The sequence below is a fragment of the Panthera uncia genome, chromosome C2 (genome assembly GCF_023721935.1).
Source record: "Panthera uncia isolate 11264 chromosome C2, Puncia_PCG_1.0, whole genome shotgun sequence".
Lineage (NCBI taxonomy): Eukaryota > Metazoa > Chordata > Mammalia > Carnivora > Felidae > Panthera > Panthera uncia.
The window spans coordinates 3,446,738-3,461,936 of record NC_064810.1 but is presented as its reverse complement, the minus strand read 5'-3'; the positions used below and the strand labels follow the sequence as shown (position 1 = coordinate 3,461,936).

General features: G+C 57.3%; 1 protein-coding gene across 2 annotated transcripts in view; it reads left to right on the top strand.

Moving 5' to 3' along the window:
* Positions 1-15,199, top strand: part of ABCG1 (ATP binding cassette subfamily G member 1) — a 67,724-nt gene that overhangs the window by 35,877 nt on the left and 16,648 nt on the right. For both annotated transcript variants that reach the window (XM_049627802.1, XM_049627804.1), the window contains exons 3-8: positions 3,470-3,587; positions 5,279-5,411; positions 7,272-7,322; positions 11,678-11,823; positions 12,107-12,230; positions 13,204-13,318. In XM_049627802.1, the coding sequence (XP_049483759.1) occupies positions 3,470-3,587; positions 5,279-5,411; positions 7,272-7,322; positions 11,678-11,823; positions 12,107-12,230; positions 13,204-13,318 (687 nt within the window). The remainder of the gene's footprint in view (positions 1-3,469; positions 3,588-5,278; positions 5,412-7,271; positions 7,323-11,677; positions 11,824-12,106; positions 12,231-13,203; positions 13,319-15,199) is intronic.

The window sequence follows — 15,199 nt, the reverse complement described above, 5'->3', positions numbered from 1 at the left end:
TTCACACAGTAGCAGACGGAATGCACCGTACCTGGGTTGAGCTGACACTGATTCGGGGCGGGGGGGGGGGGTGTCAGGCCACGCTGGGGGGTGGGAGCGACGCCCAAACCCTGCGACGGCATTGCTGGCACTGGCGGCACATCAGGACCCCGGCTGCAAGAGCCCCTGCTGGAGTTTCGCACAGCGCTTGGAATGCTGGCCTTCTCTGCTGACCCGCTGTGGGACCTTGGGCAGGTCACACGCCCTCTCTGGGCCCTGGCTTCTGCTCTGCAGCTTATGGGGAGGAACCCAGTACTCAGCTTGCTGTGGGGCACAGAGGGGAAGATGTGAGCGAAGCGGGTGCCGCGCTCACCCCGAGTGAGCGCACCCAGAACTGGCACTCGCCCGAGGGCTGGGCTGTCCCCCGTCCTTCCCCTCCAAGGGCACGTTTCTACAAAATGAGACATCTGTGTGCCGCCCCCCCCCCCCAGGCTGAAGCTTTGCTGCTGTGTGTCCTCAGCACCTTGTGGGGGTCGATAGACGCTGCTGCCCCCTGAAGCACTGTTCGCCAACGTGGGTCCCCGCGACAGAGTGGCGCTAACCTCCTCTGAGGTGGAAGGACCGGTGTCTGAGCAGAGTTCTCGTCCCTGGGCTGGAGGGACCTGGGGCACCGTCCTCTCTGTCTTTGTGTCTGTCTCTCCGCTCCTCTGTTGTGTGGGTTTTGATCTGGCTTCTTGCCCGGCTGTTTTAGGGACGGGCTGTCCGCACGCGGCAGGGGGGCCCTGCCCCTCTGTGGTTTCCACACTTGGCGACCCCCGGAAAATCACTGCCTCACCAGAAGCAGCAGGGAGAGCACGCGTATCAAGTGTCCACAGCACACGAAGGAGGTGGCTCCCCCATCGTGCCAAGAGCTGGGCTGGGCCGAGCTCAAGCTCAGGACGTAGGGCGGGGGTTTGAGACACCTCACGTATTCTCGCATTCCGTATTTCTGCAAGGGGTCAAGTGCAAGGCTCTGCAGCCAAGGACGAGTTTGCTGCACAGGTAGAGTGAGCACGTGTGGGACACTCACAAACACGATTCTAATGGGTGCGCCCGGTCCTTGGGCACCACACTGGGGGCCCCACGTCCGAGTGTGAACTCGGACCCTTGCGGGTCCAGACAGACTGGTGATTTCTTGGTTCCGCTGTCACTTTTACGATTCTTCACTCCCGAATGTGTGTTCGCTGTTTCTAAAGAAAAGCAGGTTTCCGATCTTAAAGAAGCACAGCCCCACGCCGGGTCTGGTACCTTCTCCGCCACCGGACCCGTGCAGGCCCCACTCTGGAGGACCCCCTCGGCCAGCCCACCACATGCACCTGGCCTCCTGGCTGCCCTGGGAGCCAGCGCCCCTCCCCGAGGCATGAGTCGTCAGCCTCACCAGCCTCGCTCCACCTGGCCCTGGCCCACGAAGCCAGTACCGGGTTCGTGGGCACATGTACAGTCCCAGTCGGTGGCTCTAAATGACAAGACCACAGGCCACACCCCTACGGGCCCACCTTCTCTTGAAAGGGCCAGATGAGTCCACCGCTCCCGTGGGTTTGGTGCACGTCCCGGTGTGCCGGCCGTGGGCATCACCGCCTGTGTGAGTTGTGCTTTTATCTGGTGCCCAGTGTGCACCCCAATACCAAGGGGCAGCCCCAGGTGCTGTCAGAGGAGCCCCCATGGGCTCTGCCCAGAGGGAAAGGGCCTCTCGGAACCCCGAGGCACAAGGCCGCCCCCAGGCCGTCAGACGGCCCTTGGCCCGCACATGGCCATCTCAGTGAGTCACCTACATCCTTGGGAGGTTACTGGTTCACAGGACAGACTCAAGGGAGGGTTTGCTCGGGAATAACCCTGATCCCCACCTGAACTGCCCACCGGGAGGCCAGGAAGGAGCAGACGCCTGCCTGGAATTAGTGCGCCCTCAGTGATGTCATTCTGGTCCCTGTGGCCCAGGCCCCGGGGCGCCTGATGAGGTCCCACCGCACGGGGAGCTTGACCTTGCAGAGGAGAAGCCTCTGTTGACCCCCAGCTTTTCCACGTGTCCGTCCACCACGGGGCAGATGCAGATGCCGTCCTTGGGGTCCCAGCCCCTGCCTGCAGCTGGTCTCCCTCTGCTCCTTCCGCTGAGTCCCCCACATCCCAGCGGTAGGAATGTGAGCTGCTCTGCCCCTTCCTACCCGGCGCGGTCTCCCCAGGGGACTCTGCCGCTCTCCGTAATGAGGCAGATCGCGGGGCCACGGGCTTCCTGCCTTTTGCTTCTGCTTCTCTCTGCCTGATTAAACAAGTCCTCGGGGACTCCCTGTCCAAATTGAGGTGGCACATGGTGACAGTTGCGGGGTTGAGGGGCCCCATCTGTGGAAGACGAGTAGACAGCTGGGCAAGAACCCCCCCAGGCCCGTGCAGGTTTGGGGGTACCGGGAGCATATAGCCAGCGACTGGGAAGAAAGTCGAAAGGAGGGGCTCCCTGCCTGGAGGCTTCACCGGCCCCTGTAAGTGTTGGCCGTGGGGGGTGAAACGCTTCGTTTGCGTGACTGTGGTACTGGAGGGGTCCCTTCTGAGCACGTTTCTCAGGAACTGAGAAAATGGGTCTGAATCAGTCTTTACCTGTGGGTCCAGCTGCCTCTGTCATCAAATTCCAAAGCAATTTGATGTGGCTGCAAAATGATAAGCCCTTAATTATTAATTAATTAATACTATTTTAATTATTTAATTAGAAGGCGATGGCTTATGAAGAAATCTTGCATGAATAGTTCGTGTGTGTCCAAACTGTAAATAAATGAAATAACCGTTTCGTTAATAAACCCACTTGCGGGGCACCTGGGTGGCTCAGTCGGTTGAGCGTCCGACTCATGATCTCACGGTCCGTGAGTTCGAGCCCCGCGTCGGGGTCTGTGCTGACAGCTCGGAGCCCGGAGCCTGCTTCGGATTCTGTGTCTCCCTGTCTCTGACCCTCCCCCATTCACGCTCTGTCTTTCTCTGTCTCAAAAATAAATAAACATGAAAAAAAGATTTTTAAAAATAAGTAAATAAACACACTTGCTCCCCACCGTGGGGGCGGAAGTGACATGGCTGGCGGTGTGGCCCTGGGTTGAGATCTGTTCACACAGGCCATGGGGGTCCTGAAGGAGACACCAGACCCCCTGGTTTTATTCCAAAACGAGGTGGTGGATTCCCTATAGGCAAGGTAATTGATGCACACGCAAGGCCTTTACGAACACTAGAGCAGCGCACGCGTGCGGGTCGCTGCTAACATAACGCCGGGGGGTGTGCAACTGAGGAAGACGGAGGCACACGGGCGGTGGGCTTTCGCCCTCAGAACTCGGCATTTAGGCCACGCGTGTAAGATCTTGCTTTCTGGCCGTGGTTACATCGTCGGGTGTCCTCGTGGCTTTGCCTGTATTGCCTGGCGGAAAAGCCCACGATCCCTGCGGTCGGCAGCTGGGAAACGGGTGTGATGTGCTTTCTGCAGGATACAAGACCCTTCTGAAAGGCATCTCCGGGAAGTTCAACAGCGGGGAGCTGGTGGCCATCATGGGTCCCTCTGGGGCCGGGAAGTCCACACTCATGAACATTCTGGCTGGATACAGGTGAGCACGCCTCTGCGGAGAAACAGGTCCTCACCCCGTGGTTGGCCTGTGGGTGGCAGTCGGGAGAGAGAAGCCCCTTCTGTTCGACCTGTCACTTCTTAAGGTTCTGTACAGACTGTGACCTGTGGGGTTTAGCAGCGAGAGGCCTTGGGATCCGGGAAGGGAAGCCCTGCAGGGACGGCAGTGACTTTGAAAGTGTCAGAGGGCAGCACCTGCTCAGTGTCACGTGACTGTGGAGAGTGGACGGCCCACGTGCAGGGGAAGGAGGCCATGGGACGGAGGAGCCGGGTGGGCTCCCTCGTGGGCTCAGCCGCGGCCAGGCGCAGGATAGGAAGAAGGAGGAAGGTCAAGGCTGGGGAGGGGACGGCAGGAGAACTCTAAGACTAGTGTGAGTCAGGGTCTAATGTAAGATGAGCAGGAGGACCGTCAGGCTGGGTCCCCGAGCTCACGCACTCCTGCCAGTGCCTGTGTTAGCCCCGGACGTCCTGCCCCGTGTCATTCCTGGGGGCGTCACCGGAAAGCCCAATCCTCATGGGTGTTAAAACTGTGCTCCTCAAGTCACCTGTCTTCAGCTCTCGGGCTTGCATTTGCTAACTGTAGCAAACACTGTTAATACTCAGGAGAATTTCATCTCCTGGAAACAAAAAGACACTATCACCTCTTTCCTTGGGACCTCTGCATTACTCCTTAATGCCAGAAATTAGGATTTTTAAAAACCTGACAAAGGTTGAAGTCAACGTCCAGCATCAGGGGGTGCATGGGTAGGGGGAGGAGGGGGACAGCCACTGTCAGCACATCCCACACCCACAGTTGCTGCCTGGCCTAGGGGTGCTCAGGCAGCCTGGGGCTGTGGCCCACTGCCTGGAGGTGGCTATTCTCTGGGAGGGGGGGGGGGTGGGAATCCCAGCCCATTGCCTGGAGGAAAGAGCCCAAGGTCATAGTAACGGCCGGGATGAGGCTGGAAACCAGACTCTGTAATTTCACTGGTCTCCACTATCCCTCGGTGTTTCTGTGCCCCGAGACATCCAGGAGGCACTTCCTTAGGGGGCTGTCCCGGCCTCCCCCACCTCCCTGGGCCAGCGCAGATGCACTGTGGGTCTGGGAGGGGGAGGCCGTGCCCTTCAGGTCTCCAGGGTGCACACGCCATGTCCCGACCTGTCGCTGGGCCAGGGGACAAATTCCCCTGTGGAGAAGGAGCATCCGCTTGGCCGAATGGATGCAGGGCCCAGACCCCCTCCTCCGAGCCACCTGCACACAGGGAGCCTGCTCGGTCTCCGCCCTCAGGAGCTGGTTCCTATATAGCGGCCACACCCCCAGCTGCAGAGTCTTGGCCTTCGGGATAGCCTTGGCCACTCACGACATCGCTCAGAAGCCAATCTCACAAACCCCAGCACAGTGGCGGAGGGGGGGGCCACATCCCACTTGGTGGCCGCGCGTGGGAGCACCCACGCGCATCTTTGTTCGTAAGCGCTGGTTACTTACGGATTCGGTTCACCTCCCCGTCCATCCCGAGCATGGCTCCGTGCAGCTCCTTCCTGCGAGTCCTGGTACTGTTCTGGGTCCCCATCCCCTTCTGCCTGCCCCTTGGTGTCCCTGTGGTAAACGGTCCGTCGGGAAGATGCTGGGAGGGGCCTCCTCCCTCCCCAGGGCCCTGGAGGAGGAGCTGACGGTGTCCGCTCTCGGCTCTGCAGGGAGACTGGCATGAAGGGGGTCGTCCTCATCAACGGCCTGCCCCGGGATCTGCGCTGCTTCCGGAAGGTGTCCTGTTACATCATGCAGGACGACATGCTGTTGCCACACCTCACTGTGCAGGAAGCCATGATGGTGAGCCGCCCACCGGCCTGAGCCTGCACGGGCCGCCCCCCTTCCCCCTCCCCCCATTAGAGCAGTGCCCGGCGTGGGGCTGGGGGCTCTGCCGGCCACCTCCCTCCAGCGCAGCTCTCACACCAGGCATGCTGTTCGGACAGCTTCATCGAAAACAAACTCCCAAGACCCTGACTTCTCATAGACTCTGGATGGCAAATTCATGGCCAAGTTTGTGAGGTTACTGATACACCATCAGACACACCCCTATCACTCCTAAGGGCCATCAGCTGCCCTTAGTTGTTTGTGGCTTTGGGCCCAAGTTCCCTGATCTGGTGCCTGGGTTAGGGCCTTGAGGGTCTCGTCCTCGGCCCCCCGCTGGTTGTGCATGTGGCTGCTAGCTTTTCTGCCTCACCCGCTGCAAAAGATAGTGTGCGGCCCCCAGGTCCCTCCTGGCACCGTGGGGGATGTTCTGGAGTGCTCTGCCTGGGGCCTGGTCAGTAAACAGGCTTTTACCTTCACTCTCCTGCCCAGAGAGGTGTTGCCCTGTGCTCCTGACCCGGACAGGGCAAAGCTTCCTCTCTGCGGGCTTGGAGAGGGCTGCCTGCCAATTTATCTGAAGGGCAACTCCAAGGGCTTCTCAGATCAGCAAAGGGGAGCAGGTAAGATGTCGGATACGCCATCTGTCCCCGATCTGCTCTGTGGGTTGTCTTCATTCATGTGCCTGGTGCTAAATGTCCTGGAAGGAGAGACCTCTCCACCAGGCTGGGCCTTGCCGGCAGGCACACATGCTCAGTGCCTCTAATGGCTTATTCTGCCTCCAAATGGCCATTCTCATGGGGCACAGGGAACTTAGAAGGGGTTACGAAAAGAACAGTCGATTTAGAAAATTCAAACTTAGTTTTTCGCCTTTCTCCTGGGAGACCAGAGTTTAGCTTCTTGGTGAGTTACTGAACTAAACACTTGGTTACTTGACTGAGAAGCTTCATTTCGATTTCCAGCTCGATCACTTTCTTTTGCAGACAAGATTGGTGACTCTCACCAAGCTGTCACCAGGCTGTGCTGTGAAATCCATTTTCAGCATGAAATTAAATAAGATTTTGATTTTGAGAGTTGTATGATACCTTGAAAACTACCTCTCTCTTGGGGAAATCATGCCTTTGACTTCAGAAGGTCCTGTCACAGGGGTGGGGGTGACACCAGCCACCCACACCCAGTCCCAGGCATGTGTCGCGACAGCTGTGCCTTTCCACGTGCTGCTTCTGATCCTTTCCACCACCAGGCAGACCACCAGGTGGCACTCGGTGTTACCCAGCAGGCAGCTGGCCCTGTGAGCCACCCAGGCCTGGATGGGAGGTGCGCCCCTGTCTCCCAGGGTGGCCCACGGAACCCGGCAGGGCAGAACCAGGGCTGACACTGGATGCCGGTTGCTACTCAAGGTTTTACCCAGCAGCATTGTGCACAGCCAACCAGATCTCAAACAAAACAAAACAATGACAGGGGGGTCCTAATATTTAGCACTTGCCAATTTCTGCGGTGTCAGCACTCCCACTGTGGATAGCGTTAAGCTGTCCAGTGGTTTAACGGGTGGCCTGGTCTTTAAGCCCCTGATGCCTGGGGTTTCCTTGACTGTCAGCTGCCCCTACCCACCTTCTCTTGTGGGCACAGCAGAGAAGCCATCCGAGATGACAGGAAGCAATCCAGACACGTGCTGCTCTCTGGGACCCCGCCTTTGTTAAGCCAAGGGGGGTAGGAAGCCAAGAGCTCCAGGGGCTTTCCTCCATTATCTGGCAGCGTGGCCGCTCAGGCTCCAGCCCACAGCAGACCAGTGAGTTAGCTTGCCCTGCTGACCGCGGTCTGTTCTGATTCCCCACCCTGCAGGTGTCTGCACATCTGAAGCTCCAGGAGAAGGACGAAGGCAGAAGGGAGATGGTAAGTGTGGGATTGGGCCACAGGTTGGTCCAGAAAGTGCGTGAAATCCCTTTGGCGGAGGCGTGGGGAGGGATTTTGTGGTCCTGCTTCTGTTTGCTGGTTCGTCACCTAGCCTTCTGCATGGGGGACAGTGACATCTCAGTGTGCGCCCCAGGCTTGGCAGCCGGGACCCAGGAGTGGCCGCCTTGCCACAAGACTTACAGCTCTTAGCATAGCCACCAAATGGCAAGGGCGCGGCAGGAAAGCTTAGGTGGTCAGAGGACACCAGCCTCAACACTAGACCAAGCGTTCTGCGCCTTTTTAGTGTTTAATGTGCTTAGTACTCCATTGTTATTGTTTTTTATAAAACACTAACAATGAAGATGGTTAGTCACTTGCTTAAAAATAACCAGCCTCCACCCACACGCACTCACAAGAAGATATTTGGTTCTTAACGTGTTATTAAGCAGCCTTAAAAAAATCAAATAAGTAAGTTTCCAGGATGCTGGAGGCCTCCTAAACCTTTTCATCCCCCTCCTCGCCGCTTCCCTAAAGCCCAGGGCACAGGGAAGGTGCCGGGTCAGCACACCATCGGGACTGGGCAAGCCACACTCGTCGGTGGATGTGACGGATTTATGTTTACACAACGTCTGGGGGAGACTCAGCTTCCCTCCTCCGCTCCCCGGCTAGCCTGGTGCTAGTGGGATTTCAATGGAAGAGTAAAATTGGGCGAAAACTCTCGCAGTACTCTCTTGTCTTCTGACACCATCAGAAGACGACAGTCCGGAGGCAGAAAGAGTAGGCTGCAGGTTCAGCACCAGCGGTGCTGGTCAGCGCCTTACGTTTGCCTTAATCTGCAGTGATGAGAGGCAGGGCCCGGTTAAGGAACATTAATAGCAAGTCTATTTCCCACGTCTGTTCCCTCTCCCATGGCACATACTAGTTCATGTTCCACGAGTGTGCCATGAAAACAATGCTGGGCATCGCTGGGGCTCCTTCTCTCCCCTGTGCCCCCCACCCCGACCCTGGCCTGGCCAGCGCCCTTCAGATCCCTCAGGGTCAGCCCCGGGAGTCCGAGGTCAGCCACACGGTGGATGCAGGTGGGAGCGGAGCAAAGACCCCTGCTGCTGTCAGGATGCCCCCTGTGGCGTTCTTTTATTCTGAAGCCCAAAGGAATGAAATAGATTGCCGGAACCCGGGACAGAGACGGGACAAATGTGGGGACCCCCTCAGGAAGGTGGGAGGGGTGGGCTGGGTCGTTGGTGCCCAACGTGGAAGGCCCCCAGGAGTGAACAACCACCTCGGGCCCGCCGGGGAAAGCCGTGGAGGGAAGGCCCCTCGGAGCGAGGGAGGGCCAGGTTATAGTTCCGCTCAGGACTACACAATACGGTGGTGAGTGGACAGGGGTGGTGGAGGGTCTTGCTGACACAGAGAGGGCCCTGCCGTGAGGTGGAGCTAGGTCCACGGGGGGACCCCTTCAGCTCTGGCCTCCTAGGACCCTCTGGATAACCTTGGGTCACTGCCTCCAGCGCTCTGGACCATTGTCTGTAATGAGGGCTAGAGACCACGGCCGCCCCTGCCCTCCCGGCAGTGTGAAGCTGACTTAGCTCGTGGATCCACAGAGCAGACTCGAGGTGATCTTCCTGCAGCACGACTCTCCTGGACAGTCCTCTCCGTGGGGAAAGGGAACAGGAACGTAGCTTTCGCTGGAGGGCTGGGAGGGCAATGCGTGCTTCTCGGCTGACATTCTGTATCACACACAGGCCCTCTTGCCTCCTGAGCCAGGTCTTCAGAAACCGGCTTCCAGCCCCCATCGGGGAGCTGGTCGGGGTCTTTGGGGAGGGCTGTGGAACCCACTCTTCCTGCTCTAGCAGAAGGGACGGGGCGAGAAGGCCTTCTTGGTGGGGCGAGCAGGTGTCTCCCGGGCAGGCCACACCCATGCACATGTCTTCCATACGCCTGACCTAAGACATGAGCAGACCAGAGCCTCATGCTGTTCTCAGCTGGGTTACAAGAGCAAAGACAGCAAGTCAGTGAGGGTCTCGTCTGCCAGCTGTGTGGCTGATCGTCCCGAGGGAGCAAGAGGCTTGCCCCGTCTTCAGATTCGTCTGCTGCTGGTCCGAGCGAGGCCGTGAGCATGCACGCCTAGAGGTGGTCTTGGGTCCCGCACACATTTCTTACTGGAAGCCCCCGTTCTGCTTTTCAGCCAAGTGTGGGTCCCGCCTCCCCCGAGAATGCATCTGCCGGATTGGCTGGTTATTTCCAGGATGAAACAGTGGCGAGTGTGACTCACTTCCCCCCAGCCTGAGTTATAGTTGTTTGTATCTTGTGGAAACACAATAGAATGGAATGTTCTATTTTAAAAAAAAAAAAAAATTAGTGTTTATTTTTGAGAGAGAGAAAGAGAGAGCACAAGCAGGGGAGGGGCAGAGAGAGAGGGAGACACAGAATCTGAAGCAGGCTCCGGGCTCCGAGCTGTCAGCACAGAGCCTGACACGGGGCTCAAACTCACGAACCGTGAGATCATGGCCTGAGCCGAAGTCAGATGCTTAATCGACTGAGCCACCCAGGTGCCCTTAGTATAGAATGTTCTACTAGGTAATGGAATGTGTTGTCCACAGCCTTCCTTGGTTCCCAGAAAAGCAGCCTCAGCCCTCGAGGGTCCCCAGCAAGGGGCTTTCTCAGGAGCAAGGTCTCCCAGGGCTGGGACATTGTTCTTTCTGACTAGTTTTAGAACAAAACCAACCAGCAGAGCATGACTCTTGAGAGAACGCCAGAGAAATGGGCTGGACAGGCAGGAGAAGGACAGGCATCGATATTTGCCTCCACCTCCTGAGTCCTGTCTGTGGGGGCCGAGGGTACATGGAACAGGACCATGCCTGACCACAAGGAGGGATCCCCAAGAGGACAGATCGTGGACAGGACAGGGCATGCTCCGCGCTGCGGGGGGACCCCAAAGACGAGCCTGGAACAACCAGAATGACCCTTCATTCTGCAAGTTCAGTCTGTGTTCCAGAAGACCGAGTGAGCTTGGTGGCTCTGGGAAAGCCAACAGGTGCCGTCTGCAGGGGAAGGAAGTGGGCCAGGGCACACACACCCCCCACGGCCCCCCTTCGATGGCCCTTCCCGGGAAACCTCGCTGACCTTCTTTCTAGGTTGGGATCCCTCAAATGCAGTGTGTCCTAGAAGGGCCGTGGGTTGGGTTTATGGGTCAGCAAGGGAAGAGCCTGGTGGGATTCAGACCCAAGTCCGTCTGACCTGACGGCCTCCCGGGCTGTGGGGCAGTGGTGCCCCAGCTCTTGTCATCACCCAGGCTTGCATTCTGTACTGACCGTGCATCAGGAATTCAAGAGCTAGAGTGAAATTTTTCTTCCCTGGGAGTTCTTTCTCCTTTGGGATGACCTCATCTCCCCAGAGAAGCCACTGGACTGGGGTCCGCCCGCTTCTGCCACCAGGGGACAGGATGGTGGTGGCCGGGTGTGTTCTGGTGGGACCTCCAGGGGGGCTGGCCCTGGGCGGCGAGCCTGGTGTGGACGCGGGACAGCGGCGGTGGACCCCCGCCTTCCCAGGGGCTGCCTCCGGGAAGACACTGCACTGAAGCCTGCTGACTTTCTGCTCCCTGAGCCCATGCTGGGTTAGTCATCTGGAGCGGACAGGAAGGCGTGGTCCCAGTGGACTGTTTGTATCCCGGAGCCCAGCCTGCTTCCCGGGGGCCGGGCTCGGCGGGGCCACCGTGGAGGGTGGTGACGGCTTTAAGCGGTTTCCTGGCCTTGCTGGCACGTCGGACACCTGGTTCTTCTATTGACAAGTGCCAAGGGGCAGCTTTCCTTCTTCCAGAGAGACCCGGCCTGCGTGGGGCGCGTCTGCAGGAGCCGCGTGCGCTAAGAATGGTGGCATTGGTCGCTGCTGTTGGTTACATGCTTCCTGTGCGCCAAGCCCTGAGCTGGGTGTTTTGATTCCTTATCCCATTTAACTGCCACGGTGGCCCTCCCCTCCGCGCTGGTCAGAAACCTGATCATCCTCTGTGCGTCTGCCGGTCTACCTGTTCCACAAACGGTGATTGGGCACCTTCCCTGACCTGGGCCCTGAGCGAGGCTTAAAGAGGCCCGCAAGGTCACCTCTGCAGGAGGCGTATTGGAGACTCTGCCCAGGCGGGCCTGGCTCCAGCACTGCTTCCCAGCCTCCTGGGCCCAAATCAGGACCTCGGACTTGGAAACTCGCCTGTCCACTCGGCAATGGGCCCCGCTCTGCAGTCCCATCCGTGTGTATCCACGAGTGCGATGCGGGAGGCAGCAGGTGTTTCCACATGGGCCCTGTAGGTGGTGAAGTGTGGTGGGCAGTCCCTGACGGATACCCTGGCCCCGTTGCTCCCTCAGGTCAAGGAGATCCTGACGGCTCTGGGCTTGCTCTCTTGCGCCAACACGAGAACCGGAAGCCTCTCGGGCGGCCAGCGGAAGCGCCTGGCCATCGCACTGGAGCTGGTGAACAACCCTCCCGTCATGTTCTTCGATGAGCCCACCAGGTAATCAGGAACAATGAGGGAGGAACCCCGTCCTCCCCATCAGCAGTGTCCACGGGGAGCCCCACAGTAGCCTTAGAAGGGGGGAGGCATGTGCTCTGCCTGCCCATCTTTTTCTCCTATCCCGGGGTCCCCGAGGGGAGGCCTGAATTCCTTCCCTCTCTCCATCCGCTTCTTGAAGACATGACAGGCTCAGGCGTGCATCACAGGCCTCCCCAGTGTGTGCTGAATACAGGGTATGGTTGGGGGGTCCCACAGGCATCTGACGGTGCCCCTTGCCTTGCAGCGGCCTGGACAGCGCCTCCTGCTTCCAGGTGGTCTCCCTGATGAAAGGACTGGCCCAAGGAGGGAGGTCCATCATCTGCACTGTCCACCAGCCCAGCGCCAAGCTCTTCGAGCTCTTTGACCAGGTGCACAGACCACTTGATGATAGCCCGAGTGAAGCCAAGTCCCAGGGACTCTGCTTCCTGTCGGTTCCCGGAGGCGTCTTCATTTCTGAATGGCCTTAAGTGTTATTTTTCATAAGACTTTGGAGTCATCGGCAGCTAAGGTGGCAGGGCAGGAGGGGGTCGAGAGAGCTGGCCAGCATTCTCTCTCTGGGGCTGGTATCTGGCCAAGGGGTCTTGGACAAGTCACTGACATTGTGGAAGCTTCATTCTCCACCCCCACCCCTGTAACAATGGGGAACACCTGCTTTACAGAATTAAATGGCAGGTTATCATATGTGCACTACATCATCTCTTTTATAAATCTTAGGTTTCAGTATTATAATAAGAAAAAAAAAAGGCCCAGGGATGAAATGTGTATAGCTTCAAAAATCTTTCCTAGCAGGCAGTTAGTGCAAAGGGGCAGGAAGCAATATAGTAAAGTAATGCCTGTCCATATAATACCTTCCCTGACTTAAAGTTTCCTTTGAACTTTAACAGTTTGGGGGAGGTAATGTATAGCTGTCCTGAAAGTGAGAAAAATTGACCGATGGATGGGTGGATGGATGTAGGATGAATAGATGAGTGGTTGAAGGGCTGGTGGATGGATGGAAGGATAGATGGATGAAAGGTTGAATGGGTGGTGGATGGGTGGGTGGGTGGGTGGATGAGTGGAAAGGTGGATGGATGGATGGTTGAATGGGTGGTGGATGCATGGATAGATCAATGGATGGATGGATGGGTGGGTGAGTAAATGGGTAGGTGGATGGATGGGTGGGTGGTTAGATGGAGGGATGGAGGGGTGGAGGGGTGGGTGGGTGAGTGGGTATAAGGATTGGTGAGTAGGTGGGTGGATGGTTGAATGGGTGGTGAGTGGAGGGGTGGACGGATTGACAGCTTTTGTTGCTTTACAAAGGAAGACAAGGTTGGTGTTCTCCCTTTCCTTACTTTTTTCCAGCTTTATGTCCTTAGTCAAGGACAATGTGTGTACCGGGGAAAAGTCTCAAATCTTGTACCATACTTGAGGGAATTAGGTCTGAATTGCCCAACCTATCACAACCCTGCTGATTTTGGTAAGTAGAGCCTTGACCGGCTGGAGGGGAAAGAAAAGGGCTCTTCTCCACTATCAGTGGGTTTCTACTTTTACCTGAAGCCCCAAAATCTGAAATTCCTTCACTATTCCAAACATGGGTCAAGTGCCATCCTGCGGTGGAGCTTTTAAGAACAGATAAGAGGTTTTCTTTCCTCCAGATAAGATACCTGGGAACTAGAACAAGGGAGCTGTTAGGAGCAGAATTTCCTAATGCTATGCTGTGTTAGGCTTCTGCTTTTAAAGAAATTATTTCTGGAAAGAAATAACCTTTAAAAATAAAAAGTGACCCTTTTGCATCAGTTAACCGAATTGTTAAAATGCTGATTTAAATTTTGACCAAACATAGCAAAAAAGGCGATGCTCAGGGGCGCCTGGGTGGCTCAGTCGGTTAAGCGGCCGACTTCGGCTCAGGTCATGATCTCACAGTCCGTGAGTTCAAGCCCCGTGTCGGGCTCTGTGCTGACAGCTCAGAGCCTGGAGCCTGTTTCAGATTCTGTGTCTCCCTCTCTCTGACCCTCCCCCGTTCATGCTCTGTCTCTCTCTGTCTCAAAAATAAATAAATGTTAAAAAAAAAAATTAAAAAAAAAAAAAAGGCGATGCTCAGTGTCCAGAGACTATGTTGATGGTCTGAGCTCCTCCTTCTGAGCCGGTGGTCCTGGGATTGGTGGCCTTGGTGCTTGGAGGCCAGTTGAACCATTTCACGGGCCTTGAGACGCAGGGGCCCACACCTCCGTGCTGGCAGTGCTCCCAGGCATTCTCCTCTCTACCCACACCCTCCCGGGCACTGACCATTGCCAGCCATCACTTTCCCCCCACCGGGTCCCCATGCCCAGCACCGTCCTCCACATCATGCTTCCCCGCATAGCTCTCAGCAAACCCAACAGCCTCTCCAGGCCGTGTCTCCAAAACCAAATGTCCTCCACCTCGCTTTGCAAGCTGGAGTCCCTGGCATCCCTCTTGCCTTCTCTTTCTCTCCAGCTTCATGTTTACTAGACCCCCAAGTGCTGGAGATCCCCGACTCGGTGCCGTTTCCCCACCTCAACCCTGGTGCCAGGGTCCAATCTTTGCCAGCACCTCCTGCCTTCCGTGCCTGCTGAGCCACACACTGAGTGATCTAAAACCTCGTGGTTCTGGGGGCCAGAAAGAAGTCAAGGTGTGGGCAGAGCCGTGCTGCCTCTGAAAGTCCCAGGGGAGGCTCCTTCCCGCCTCTTGCAGCTCCTGGTGGCTCCAGCGTTCCTGGGCTTGTGGCTGTTTCCCTCCAGTCTCCAGGCAACATGTCCTGGTTTATGACAGGACCTAGGAGGGCTTGACCACCCTGGTTTAGGGGTTCAGTCTCGGGGAAAGCAGACAGCTGGTTTTGCAGAGGACAGAACCAAAAAATCAAGGCCAGGGACTTTGGGCCTCAGCAAGGATGTTAGGAAGAGGTGGGGCCGTGGGAAAGAGGCACCAAGACCTCAGGTCGGGAGCGAGAAGGGGCAGCAGTAGTGTGGGGTGTGGAACCAGGGGCGAAGGAGAGGCCAGTGGGAGCCAGAGACAGGGTCTGACATCCCTGGGGATGGAGAGGTGGGGTTGATGGTCCCACGCAGCCTGGTGCCTCCGGGGCCCTTCTCCATGGTGCTGAAGAATCACTCCCGCCTCGGCCCATGGGGACACACAAGCCCCCTTCTGCTATGATGAATGGCCTTTCTGGGTGGGGGGGAGGGGAGTTTAGGGCTGAAAACACACTGGCTGTGAAATGATTTCATCATGTCACACAGCGTCCGTATAATGGGTTGAAAATATCCCCGCGAGGCTAATGGCTGTGTTGTCGCAAAATGAGCACCGCCTGGCTCCATGGGAGGGACCTGGAGGCACCTCTCCG